The 14,527-nt window shown below is 36.2% G+C and overlaps 1 protein-coding gene across 1 annotated transcript in view; it reads left to right on the forward strand.

Moving 5' to 3' along the window:
- SLC39A10 (solute carrier family 39 member 10) overlaps positions 1 to 14,527 on the forward strand; it is a 62,794-nt gene that overhangs the window by 5,134 nt on the left and 43,133 nt on the right. Inside the window, exon 2 of the mRNA XM_029910592.1 lies at positions 13,574 to 14,519. Coding sequence (XP_029766452.1) covers positions 13,583 to 14,519 — 937 coding nt within the window. The 5' untranslated portion in view covers positions 13,574 to 13,582. The remainder of the gene's footprint in view (positions 1 to 13,573; positions 14,520 to 14,527) is intronic.

The raw sequence follows: 14,527 nt of genomic DNA on the forward strand, positions 1-14,527 counted from the left end.
TGGTCAAAATATGTGACTGACTCGCTCTATTAGTTGAGATATTTCTAGACTTTTTGTGCCCAGTTGTAAGGTTAAAAATATCCTACTAGATCTTTTTAAATGATTAAAAATAAATATATGGGGATTTTATTTATATAGAAGTCCAATAGCTTGTATAAAAATAGGTGCTTCAACAGAGGCCTGATGTCAAATTTTAGTCCAGGTTATAAACAGTCTGCATCCAGGTTATAAACACTTCAAAAATAGAGATTTATAATGGAAACTAAGAGATCTTAACTGTAGCTGCTGGCAGATGCTGCTGTAATAAAATATTAAGTCCACATAGACCCTGTTATCCTGTGAACGTGCAGTGATCATCCAACTTGTAGCAGTTATGTAAACAGAACTCTGCTAGCCTTTCATTCAGGGCTACAGTGCTATGGTCACTACTATGTGGATTAAAATAATCCTACGAGTTATGCATGATAACTGGAAATGTAATCTGATGTACTGCTGATAATTGATGAGTATCTAATAGATAGCTTTTCCCTTTAGTAGATCTAATTGCCGATGATGGTGCATGTAGTCATTTTTAGTATTGATAGTCCAAGCTATATGTAGCATAAAGAAAATGTAACTTTGTTTAATTTTATTTAAAGCATCCTTTAACAGAGATGTAAATAGAACGACCAAATTCAGTTTGTGATTTTTTGTGTGTGTGTGTGTGTGAGTAGCACTAGTGTGTCATCTTAATACTGGTTTTTCATTTGAAGTGGAGCTAAATAGCGCTATGTATCCAATGGTGTCTGGTTATAAAGTTGCTCAGAATGGTAGCAGTATGTCAGTTCTACAGCTGTGAATGTTATAATTAACAGTCTTCTCTACAGGGCAAGTATCCTATGCGTACAGCTGTATGTTTTCTATGATGGTGGCTGGTAGACAATCCTCTAGATCTACTTGGCTGACAGTGCAGAGCAGTGACACTTCCTCATTTCATACTGAATGCAAACTAAACCAGAAAAGCTTCCCTAAATGCTTAAACTGAGCACTCAGTATCTAGGTTTTTAATAAATAATTCTATTTTATAACCTAAAAACCCTACCTAGGAATTTACTCGTGGAAGGTGCCAGATTGACAGTCATGGAAAGAGAAGTCTTCTACTTACTGTTGCCTCAACCCACCTGAGCAATGATCTGTAGGGGGACCACTTGTAGGGGTAAGAGCAGGGGTCGGCAACCTTTCAGAAGTGGTGTGCCAAGTCTTCATTTATTCGCTCTAATTTAAGGTTTCGCGTGCCATTTAACGTTTTTAGAAGGTCTCTTTCTCTAAGTCTATAATATATAACTAAACTATTGTTGTATGTAAAGTAAATAAGGTTTTTAAAATGTTTAAGAAGCTTCATTTAAAATTAAATTAAAATGCAGAGCCCCCCCGGACTGGTGGCCAGGACCCGGGCAGTGTGAGTGCCACTGAAAATCAGCTCGCATGCCGCCTTTGGCACGTGTGCCATAGGTTGCCTACCCCAGGGTAAGAGGATAATTCAGCATCCTACCATCCTAATCATTGGCCTCTGCTTAACACTTAATTAGTATGCTAGCTAGTTTCAGTTGCGATGGCTGTTTTTTGTGATGCGGACAGTTTGCCTCACTAGATTTTTATGCTAAAATATGGTTCACTTATTTCATGTACAGTATGATACATTGGGGACATCTGTGACACAGCAATTAAACAACTGTGGCTGGCCTAGGGCTTGGGCTGTGGGGTTGTAAAATAGATGTCTGCATGTTTGGATTGGAGCCTGAGACTCCACGAGAGGGAGGATCGTAGAGCCTGGGCTCCAGTCTGAGCCCGAATGATTACGCTGTAGTTTTTAGCCCTGCAAGCCCGAGTCAGCTGACCCGGGCCAGCCCCAGTTGTCAGTGGGTCTCTTATTCCAATATAGACATACCTATAGACCAAAGACTTTCGGTCACTACTAACCTGGGCTGCATTTGAAGTAGTTATTTAGAGGAGGCTCTGTATTTTTTTTCAGCAGTCCTTGGATTATCTATTTGTCCTTTACTCTCGTTTACTTGTATGTATCTTCATTGAAGTGAAAGGAATCTGAATGCATAGACAATGAAAGAAATTAGTTGTTAATGATGATCTGCCCTTAGCTAACGTCTAAATGTTTGTTAATATATTGTACATTTGGTTATTTTGTTCACATTTTCATCACAGGGAAACTCTCTTACTTGGTTCTTGTATTGAGACTCATTACTATAGCATGAGGGGAATGTACATAAAATAACACAAAATATATTGTGCTACTAGAATTCATACACTCTTAATCATGAGGAAGGTATATGCATTTCTGACTCTTGAAGTGTACAAATCTAAAATACCAACAGAGGTTCATTTTTTGTTTAGTGGATTCATGGCACAATCCTTATGTCAAGTGACTTCACTGAGCGCATGATATGTTTGAATAATGCAGAGAGGAATGTGTAAAAGGGTTTATGATGCTTGGAATTAAGAAACTGCATGAATGCTCTTAGTGGGATGAGTTAAGGTAAGGAGATGTTTTAAGACTTTTAAAAATGACAGTAGCTGCAGGTAATTATTGTGAATTATATACTTAAAAATAAGTGTTTTTATTTTGTACTTGTATAATTAAATTAGTGGTATAAAATGATTGTATTACACCACAAGTAAGTGGTTCTAGTTAAATATTATAAAAAATACTTTATCTGTCTTCAAAAGACATTCTTTGACTTCTGGCACTTCTTTTCAGGATTTCCAGTGTCAAAGGGCTACATATGTTGATTTAACATTTTTCTTAAGAGAGCAAAGAATTATGGTACTTTTAATCTTTGGACAGGAACGTTGGTTCATAAAGTAATAAAACTTAATAATTTATTAAGGGGCATTAATTTTTTGTATGGTGTATAGAATGTATTTTTTTTAAGTAAGTGCTTTCCTGTTAATACATATTAAAATTGAACTAGGAAAGAAGCACAATTGCATTTTTGGAGTTAAAGACAACATACTACTATTACATTTTCAATCTAGTAGTAAAATTGAAATACACAAAGTGTCATTTCCTCAGAGTGTTTTGGCAGTGTCTACTGAAATTTAGATTACTCTTTTACTATAACTTGATTACTTACTATAAATTCACAATATAGGTTTGAAATTACCTTCTAAGGCAAGGTGTTAATTATATATTGTAACAAGGGGATTCTCAAAGGGAGATAGACTTATTTCAATTCAATGAAGCAGCCATATACCTAGCCGTGTGTCAGATAAATATTAGACAAATACACAAGGGACAGAACAATTCTGGGATTGTTACTTAATTTTGGTCAGCATCATTTATGTAATCTTGTGCTTTACAGTAGCTTCCAGTAGTGATGGAAGAACACCGTGATGATCTCTGACGTATTATGCTTTTCACTGAGCACACTTTCCAACCCTAGTCCACATACGCTTTTGGATGGGTGGGTAAGGGGGCAGTGGAGAAAGACGTTTTAATTTCTGATGCCTTCAACAAATACTTTCCTTTGACTGCTTGGTAATGACCAAAGTACTATCCAAGAAATTTTCTCCTGCTACCATCTACCCCGAAAGGTAACTATTTTTTAATACTGAATTTACTTTATCTGTAAAGGTGCAATCTGAATCATACAGAAAATACAAGCAGCTTAACTGAGAATTTCTTAATGTTTAAATCATTAATGAGAAAATATGAGACAGTAAGAGAACCTGAGGTGTCCTTTGTCTCTTATTATTTCTTACACTTTGTACTTGACGCACTAGTATGTCAGCTGAAGATATAATCTGCTAGGCATGTGAAATTACTAAAAATAGTAGTCCAACCGTAACACAATTATCTAGGGCATCAGGTTATGGGATTTTTCCAAACCTTGGAGTCAAAATCCAATTGAGGACTAAGGTGTCAGTAGCTAGACATTTGCTGTTTCTACTCCAAATAGATGACCTATGCAGAGGAACAGGTTGTAACTTTAATCTGGCAATGACGCAGAATGAGGAGAGGGACAAATTATTTGAGTGAACAGCTAGCACAAAAAGTTAATGAAGTGGCTCTGTGATAGGGTGAATAGAATAAAATAACCTGTTATGCACTTTAATATGTATAGAAATCAGAAAATATGGGTGTGGTACTCTCAGGAGCTGAGCACCTCCTACGAGGTGTTAAGCATCCTCGACTCCAGTGGAAGTTGAGAGAGCTCAGCACTTTTCAGGGTCAGACTGTAAAATCACTTATATGTAATAATTAGACTAAACTTTAGATGAGTGTGGACTTACATTAAAAAGATTCTTTATGTGCAACATTTGATAGCATCATAAAGATTGAACACAGGACGGATTGATTTAAATCAAAGCAATTTACATTACCAGTTTTTATCATGATTTAAATCAGCAAGCAGGAAACCTTGATTTACATAATCAGTTTTAATCATGTTTTACATTTGTACTTTTTATTTATTTTCCTAAAGGAAAGTTAATTCTCATTGGCTGGTAATCATTAAAATGTGTTGATTTGCAACTAAATATAACCATTACATTAAATTTGGTGCTACTTTTTGCCAGCCACGAGGATACACATTTATTTTATTTAAACAGTTATATAACTTAACATACATTTATTCAGATTCCTAATTTTTACATTTTTTATTATTTTAGAAGAAGGTGAATAATGTGGTGGTTAATTTTTTACTTGTGATTAGTGTCAAGCTCTATTTGGATGGAAACGCGCATTCAATTTCACAAAAGCATTTTAATTGATTTTTATTAAATGAGCTGGAAACATAAGAAAAAACTTTATCAAAACTTTTTTGTATTTAAAATTAACTGATTTATTAAATAAAGGAAATATTGCCAGAAGTTAGTGAATTTAACTGATTATTTCTGATCAATGTCCTTCAAGATTTTAGAAGTAGTAAATCTCATTCTTTCACACTTAGATTTTTTTCATAGATTGGAAGAAGAAAACAGGCTTTTCTCCTTTTTTCAACTCCAATTGACTTCTTAACTTCGAGTGAACTAGTCAACTGAACTAGTTGAATACATTGAAATGAAGAAAATATTCTCTCTGCACCTGTGGAAGAGGGTTACCGCTGTAGAAAGTTGGTTTAGCACTTCAACAAACTCTGGTTTCAGGTGTGTAGCCAGTGACTTCACCATTTTAGTGGTTTGACTTTCTTTAAAACTTGGCAGCAAATGTGTACTACTTGATGTTTTTTGTATTTAATTTAAATGATTTTAATAGATTTAGGCCTTAACATGGGTTGTCAACTTCCAATGTAATTTTAATAGGCTTATTTTTTAAATAAACCTATATTTAACTTAAGTAAAAAAAAATAAAAAAAGTTATCAATCCAGACTGAACATACCTACTTCAATTTCTTTCAGAGAGATTTTTCCATGGAGTATAACTTTTGCTGATGCTGACCAGTTTGACTTAGTCTACCAATTTACTACTGTTGTTTGAACCATCTATTTTACTTTTCAATTGGCTTTAGTTAATGAAATTATAGGCTTATATACAGTAGATGTAATCTGTAGGTTTTTTCAAAGTTGTGTTCTGTTACTGAATATGGCAAGAAGTAACTTTTGAGTGAAGTTGCACTTACATTGTGGGTGTGCAAAGAACTGAGACCAGAATAAACACTTGCCTCATACAGTTCTAGTACAGTCCTAAAATGGTAACCCTAAGGCTTTTAAAAATAATCTTCACTAAAATGGAGCTAGGAAGATCGAAGATATTTTACAATAGTCATATGGTCCTGGAGGTTGTCAGATATTGAGGTCTCAGTTGAAATGAGTTGTGATTGATAAAGGTTTGGTACACAACTATTGTAATAACCATCAGTCTCTACTCAGAGGAGCTCCAGGATGAAATAATGTGACTCTTGTAGGTTGTAAGTCATAGGCCTGGATGGCAGTGTGTGAGGAGGCTTTTTCAGTACTTTGATCACCTGTAGAGAAGAAAGATGGCCCAGTAGTTATAATTTGGGTGGTAGTCTGGGATTCAGGAGACCCAGGTTCAATTCTTTGCTCTGCCTAAAATTTCCTGTGATTTTTAAGAAAGTCAGCTGCAGTTCCCCATCTGTAAAATGGGGATAATAATACATCCTATCCCCATAGGGGTGCTGTGAGGATAAATACATTAAAAAGACTGAGACACTCAATACTATGATATAAAGGCCATACGAGAATCTAAATGATGACTTTAAAACTAATCTCAAAATATGTGGTAGTGATGGTGTTAATTTTTTTTAATAAGTATTAGAACCTGAGAGTTACGAATACCTCAGGAATCGAGGTTGTTCATAACTCTGAAATGTTCGTAACTCTGAACAAAACATTATTCTTTCAAAAGTTTACAACTGAACATTGACTTAATACAGCTTTGAAATTTTACTATGCAGAAAAATGCTGCTTTTAACCATCTTAATTTAAATAAAAGGACAGAAACAGTTTCCGTACTTTGTCAAATCTTTTTATAAACTCCCTTTATTTTTTAGTAGTTTACATTTAATGCAGTACTATACTGTATTTGCCTATTTTTATTTTTTGTCTCTGCTGCTGTCTGATTGTGTACTTCCACTTCCAAATGAGGTGTGTGGTTGACAGGTTACAGTTTGTAACTCTGGTGTTTGTAGCTCTGAGGTCCTACTGTATATCTGTTGGGGCAATGAGGTAGTAGTGGTGGCTATAGCTTATACCCTTTAATTTGCAAACAGATATATAGATATATTGTACACCATAATCATTAGGAACTTACTGGATCAAGGCCTAAAGTCCCATGTTCAAAAGTGATTTTTGCACGTAGGACCCTGAAGTCATTTTTGAAAAATGTTCTGAAGTCATTGGTGCTAATCACTTGCTTAAGTGCTTAGCTGGATCAGGGTCTTACTGTCTTGTATAACTGGACAGAACATTTATTTAGCACTTACAATCTGTAAGTCTTGTGATATATATATTTGAAGGTTTTGGTAGTGCTTTTTATTCTTAAACTGCAGCAATGGAGGCATGTAAGAATTAAACACACACCTAAGACAGTGCTGCCTTTCCAGTGAAATAATTCAACATGTACAACAGTTCCCACTACTGATGAGAAAATAAAAATATCTCCATTACTTTTTATAGGTAGTGGCAGCATTCACGAGTCTAGTTTAGCATTGAGGAAAAAACTGTTTTTTATAATCTTGAGTAGGAAAACCCTCTAGCATTGTTACTGATGTGGTAGTTATCAGATACTGTAGTCATTCTGAAGTGACCATCTAAGGCTTGGTCTACACTAAACCCCCAAATCGAACTAAAGTATGCAACTTCAGCTACGTGAATAACGTAGCTGAAGTTCGAAGTACCTTAGTTCGAACTTACCTCGGTCCACACGCGGCAGGCAGGCTCCCCCGTCGACTCCGCGGTACTCCTCTCGTCTAGCTGGAGTACAGCAGTCGACGGCGAGCACTTCCTGGTTCGACTTATCGCGTCCAGACAAGACGCGATAAGTCGAACCCAGAACTTCGATTGCCAGCCGCCGAACTAGCGGCTGGGTGTAGACATACCCTAACTCAAGGAACTGCTTTTAATCTGTATTGCTCTGTTAATTCATACAAATTATTTAGTTTTATTACACTGGGAAAACAATATTATTTACAGCACATATGTATTTATGGTTCACATGCTTAAATAACACATACATGAGCACTAAGCTTTTGATGGAGCATTATTAGACAATAGAATATTGACACTTTGCACTTTCAAATGTTTCAGCACTACAAGGCTACAAAAAAAGTATGCTTCCAAACACTATCTTATTGTCTCCCAAGTATTTTCCTAAGTAAACAAATAGTCTTTTCTCACTTCACCAATTATTTCACCCTCTACACATTTTTTACTGAAACCTCCTACTTTTTATCTTAAGCTAAAATGTAAGCAAAATAACTGTTCCAGAAAATTGTAACTTTTTAACTCCTCAGCTACACCTCCAAGTCCATCTGCTCATGCACAGAACCCACATTTACCATACAAAATGGATAATTATGTCTGCTCAAAATTTTGTTCTTTTCTGGTAGCTGGCTTTACTCTTCATAAATTTTAGAGGTGAGGAGGTCATCTCCTGACTGGTGTGCTGTAAAAGCAGGGTAAGTGCTAGATACTCAAATGGTGTAGCTCCATCAAATGACCTAGGTTTTTTTTTGGGGGGGGGGGGGGGGGGGGGAAGGGAATGTTCCCACAGTTAAGGGTAGTAAACAGCAAACTTCACTTTTCCTTATCTGAAAGTATGAGTGCTCTATTAGGATCTAGAAATTTGACTAATTCCATGAGAAATAATTCTCGTCTGTTGGAGACAAAGCATCATATTGTGACAGTTTTAACAGTGGTAATAGATATCTGTTTTACAGTACTCCTAACATGTTCTTTGGGGCCTTTCAGAACTTTTGTTCATAATTTTACCAATTATCTCTATATAAGAATTAATAAATGAGCCTTGGAGTAGCCTTGTTTCTAGAGGAAGCTGGTAGTAAGACCAACCCCATAAATTATCCATTAATGACACTTGTGCAGTGCACATGTTGCTTGTTATATATGAAAGACTTTGAGACTCTAATGCTCAATCAATATGCACAGCTGCTAGTGGAAGAAGGAGCTTGAAACAATCAAAAACATAGCTTGCAGTTATTGTATTGTTTGAGTATAGCTCTAAGGGGGCCATATACTCAATGGATTAATTACGGGTAATTTTTAAGTAGCTGGGGTAGTTTTCTTTAATTAAAATAAAAAGTAACAGCTATATGTAGTAATTTGGTCTAACAGATTGCTATCTGGGTTTATTTAAAATCAGTTTTCTTGTGTGCTGGGACACTTTGCCTTTCAAATACTTCACATTTTAATCTTTTTAAATGTTCATGGCATGTTCAGTTATGCATAAATGCTTCCTACCTGTTCTAGGTTTTATCTGGTATTAACATAGCAAATACAGCTTGGAACAATTAGTTAGTGTCCTGTTCTTGTGGAGTGCCCCTCCTGCTGGGTTGTAGGTCTTCAAATGAATGAGTATTACATAAATCCACAACCAGTTTCACTGAAAACAAGGGCAGAAAATGCAGGAGATAGGTGGAAAATAGAGTAAAATCAGATAAAATATTTAACTGTTTTTACATCTGTAGAAAATATTTTTTCCTAATGGTATATCCAAAAGTTTGTATCAGCCAAAGACTTGATAAACTAAACTAAAAATGTAAGTTGACTCATTTTAAATGAATTTCCTATAATGCTTTTCAGTAGTAGTATATTCCTTTCTCTTTATAGTTTTTTTTAAAAAATCACTTGTCTTCAGAATAACTAAGTACTGGTGTGATAGGAATGAATGGTTCTGTCTTTGTTATAAGTTTGACATTTAGGAAGTTGAAAATAAGATCCATATTTGTTTTTGAAGTGTCACCCTTAAGAATCCACTTAAAAGCCAAACAAGAACAGCAATGTGTGATCTGAATGTGTTGAGAAATTGCAGTAGTAAGGTGTAGATTGACATCCATTTCTGAAGTAACTTCTAAATATTTTCCTTTTAAATTTAGACATTAAGATTTTTAATCTAAAACAATGTATATATAGTAACTATTAAAATTTGATTTCCCATCTCTCCTACCATGTGGAATGTCTCTGCTACTAAGGCAGATCCTGGGAATTGTATTCCCTATGCAGTGACAAAACACAAATGAAATAAATGAGTGAGAACACACACAGTGGACTAGGTCATGGAGCAAACCCACTTAAACTGGATGTAAACTGTTGAAGTGAAAGCAAGTTTCTAGTCTCTACTTAAGTCATCATCTCTTTACAATTATAAGGGATTACCATTTTGATTGCTATGAGCAGTTTCCACAGTACCTTCTCTGTTTTTAAAGAGTCACAGTCAACTTAAAAAAACCACACTAACAGCCTGTGACTTCGATAACTGAAAATATAGAAAACATTTCTTTTCAGTTTGTTTGCTTTGTGCATTTATTTAACATCACTGTTTGTTCTGAGATCTTGGCTAGCAGGTAGAAACCTCTTTCAAGTCTTTCTTTTATAGTCCATTAGGAACATTGCAAGATCTTTGTTAATTTGGCATAGAATTGTAAATTTCATTTTTAAATGAATATTAAGAAATGTATTTCTATTTTGTGTAAACTTGAATTTGTTTTTAATAGAAAAATGTTTTCCTACTGATATCTGCTTATCCTACAGTTATCTGTACCAGTATTTCTCCTGTCCCTAAATCTCAATTTCCTTTTAGACAGCCATTCATAACAAATTATTTTTACTGTGGAGCCTAGGGACTTAATCATAAATAAGTTGTTTGAAGAATCCTGTACTGAACAATTTAGAACCTCTACCCAGAGGACACAGCCAAGGGTGTCATTGCCAATATAAAACTAGGGAGGGTGAGCCTACTCTATGGGGGATGCCTAACACATTATCACTTGTTACATTGCTATACTCCAGTATAGGTGATGGAAACCAAATTTTATTTTATTCTGAACCTATAGTTCAAGTCAGCCTAAATCATAAGTTGTAATTTTGCAGTCAGTGTTAATATTGTGTCTGTTTTGGAGGTGCTCAAGATCTCAGACAGGAACTCCCCATTGAGCCCTCTTAACCCTATTCTGTTCTCCCTCTCCTCCTCCTCCCCCCATCTTGTGCCTTTGTACTCCTGGGGAGATTTGCAGACCAGTTTCAGTCCATTTTTCCTTGTTGGAATAAGCTGTGTCCACAGACAAACCCCTCCATCCCATTGAAATGTGTTAGAATTTATACATACTTTAGTATTCTAGTATTTTATATATATGAACATATGACTATTGTGTGGGGCGTATAGAAGTTGGGATCGGAGCATATTTTCTTTGATAAAAATAGGGCCTGATGGTAAAAACAAAATATTTTTTAAAAAATTGAGAGCTGCTGCTGTAAATAGACTGAAAATTCGGAACAGAATAAATAAAGATGTTTTTATGCTTGAGACTTGTAAGCTCCTCTCTTCCATGTGTTGAGACTTGTACATATTAATATAAATACTTCATTAGGAGTTTTGTTTTTGTTGTTGAGTATTTATTGATCCCGATTTTAAATAATTTTATGGTTGTTAATGCCAGGTGCTGGAACTTCAGAAATGAAGCAGATTGACATGGGTGATTTGGTGAGTTTATATTGGCATCAGGTTATGATCACAGGTCACTTAAACTGTTTATCCTCTCAAAAAAAGGTACCAGTCAATACTAACCACCACCGTTAGAGATGCATGACTTGCATATGTATTAGTAGCACTGTATGTGATAGTCACATGAAAAAGATCACAAGGCTGGGGAAAGGATTATGATCATGCTTTAGACGTGAATTTCCTTGTAGGAATATTTTAGTCTTGATCACATTTTAAAGAAAAGGGAGAGTTTTGATGTCCCTTTGTGCTTTAATAGATAGACTGGCTCTGATTGTAAACAAGAAAAAAATTCTAATCACAAAGAGCCTTCTGCATTAATAGACTTAAACAGGCTATTCTTTGTTAGATGTTATCTTCAGTTGTATATTAAATTTTCAAAACAAATAATTATTGCGGGCTTTGTTTTTATTTTTGAAAAGACTCGAACTTGAACAGAATGTGATTGCCCGCCTCTTCCACAGATTGGACAAACATGAGAGCGCATCTCCCATCTTTCCTTGTCCTCCATTCCCTCTATTGGCTCCATGGCTGCCTTTGCTGCCTGTTCAAGACCTTGGATTTAATCTTCAAATTTAACAGGTCTTGACTACATTAGCGGGATTGGGCCAGATCTTCAGTTGGTGTAAATCCATTTAAGTCAATGGAGCTATGCTGATTTACCTCACCTGAGGATCTAGCCCACTCAGATACATTTGTGCTTCTCTGTCTCAAAGCAGATTACAAAGTCCAGAATGAAGCATGTGAGAGCCAGAGATAAAGCTTTCTTGGTTAAAGGGTCGCAACTGTGAAATGAGCTTCTAAAGGAAATCACAGTAACACAAAATGTGACCATGCTACAAGCCTTCCTCTTTGATAAAACCTTTCCACTATACCCAGAATGACATTTATAACAACTTATTTCTTCCCACCACTGTGGCCCCCCCTTCTTCCCCAAAACGAATACCTCAAGCAGAGCTTTCTGTAAACGGAGAGGGCAGAAGAGCCAAAGAAGCCTGCCAGTATGTTAATCTGAGAAAGTGCTTGGACATCATTATGGTAGACACCAATACAAAACCTTAAATAGATGAATGTATGTATAGGGCTTTAATGACACTTTTAAATGATTCTATGAGTCAGAAAGTTAGCTGTGTGAAAATTACCCATCTTATTGACAGATCTGATCTCTCTGGGTCAGATTCGTCCCAGTGCAGGGATGGGGTCGGAAGACAGATTGTTCCTCTCTAAGGGTTGCTGGAGGTGGTTCTGGGCATTTGACCAAATGACTTAAAAATGGACAGGCATTTGATTAAATGACAGAACATATTGTCATTCTAGACAGGTGATAGAACAGTTGCTTTTTAAAAATCCAACTACAATTTATTATGAAGTTCTTACCAAAATTTTATTAGAACGAAAATCTGGAATCCCATTCTGATGCAGAAGCATCTTCCTCACACATTTCCTTCAAACCCTATGGTTGTAGGTAGACTGGCATTATGTTAAAAATTTTGCTTCTAAAGCTGGAGCCACTGGGAGCTCTCGTGAGGTTGAATCTTCACCTTTCATGTCTGTGGGGCTTGGAGGGGGGGTAGGAATGAGCTTTTTCAGGGATTTCTGTGCACATGTATGCTCTGCAGGAGGCCACCAGAAGAATATCTTCAGTGTTTGCTGCATTGTGCTCTGGCTGGGCATGTCTTTATGTTCTGCAACTAGATGATGGAAAGCTCAACTGTCTGGACTCCTATTTGCCACACTCCTTCTATGGGCATGGAAGCTTTCAGCAGTACTTTTCCTTTCTTAGAACAAGGCAGAACAGAACTGGGACTTCTGTGTCAGTGCTATAAGGCTCATACCAAGGTTTACTAGGACCACCTGGCTAAATTATTCTGTGGGCACTATCAACTAAAATGATCACTGTGGTTGCATACAACTTTGTATCTGTGCTGGTGGGTGCCCCATGTATCCTCATAAATGACAGTGAAACATATCCTGTGATGGAAGGTGCTATAGTATAGAGGTGCATTCATAAATATGTGCAGTATAATTACCGCTTTTGTCATTTTTCATTATTTAAATGCAGATATTTTTCTTGAAACCACATCACTGTATGGATGTTATAAAGACTTTGAATTTCTGCTATATATTAGTTTTCAAGGAGCCTACCTTGTTATAGGCTATACAAATATAAATACATGAGCCGAGGCTTTCATAGAAAATACTAGAGGATCTGGGTGTTTGTGGGTGTTTTGTTTGTTTTTAGTTCATAATTTTATTGATTTAAAGCTTTTTTATCAAAGATAAGATTTACATACAGGTACAGAGATGGTTGTATTGGAAATATTTAAATAGCTTTTTTTTTGTTCTCCCCATTTTAAGTGTTTTCTTTTGTGTTTGTCATAGGAATCAGAGATGAAGGTACACATGCACACAAAATTTTGCCTCATTTGTTTGCTGACATTTATCTTTCATCAATGCAACCATTGCCATGAAGATGGCCATGACCCTAAAGAGAGCCATGTACACAACCATAATGACAGTCAGATCTCGGAGGCACCATATCTCCAGAATGGAGGAGCAGAATCCTCACCAAGTAAACTTTCAGTGCTGGAAGCTGAAAATGAACAAAAATACTACATTGAAAAACTTTTTGACCATTATGGTCAAAATGGAAGATTGTCATTTTTTGGTCTTGAAAAACTGCTAACAAGCCTTGGTCTTGGAGAGTTAAAAGTAGTGGAGATTAATCATGAGGATATTGGCCATGATCATGTTTCCCACTTGGATGCTTTAGAAGTACAAGAAGGAAAGCATTCTCATTCTCATAACCATCCTCATTCTCGTAGCCACTCAGGTCCAGAAAACCAAACTGTGAATGGTGTATCTACAAAGAGAAACCATAAATGTGACCCTGAAAAAGACACAATAGAGTCATCGGTGAAACCTGCCATTAAGCGTGTTCGTGACAACAATCATCGCCACCACCACCATCAGCATCATCTTCATCATCACCTTGACCATAATGGTACTCATCATACTCATAATGATTCAGTCAGTCAGAGTGAACATGGAGACCCGAGCCATGAACCTTCAACAGACACAAACACTACCCAAGAACAACCTGAGAGAAAACTACAGACACACATGAACAGGCAAAAGGGAAAGAAATTCAGTGAGACATTAGTAGATACTGCACAAGATGCTCAAGACCATGATCCAGGTGATCAATATGAGCACAATCATGTTGATAAACATGATCATGTACACGATGCATCTCACTCACGTGTACGCCTTCACAAACGCCATAATGACCAGGCCACCGGTCATAGACACCAAGATCCTACTCCTGGTAACGAG

The sequence above is a fragment of the Terrapene carolina genome, unplaced genomic scaffold (assembly GCF_002925995.2).
Source record: "Terrapene carolina triunguis isolate 2854851 unplaced genomic scaffold, T_m_triunguis-2.0 Scaffold62, whole genome shotgun sequence".
NCBI classification, from domain to species: Eukaryota; Metazoa; Chordata; order Testudines; family Emydidae; genus Terrapene; species Terrapene triunguis.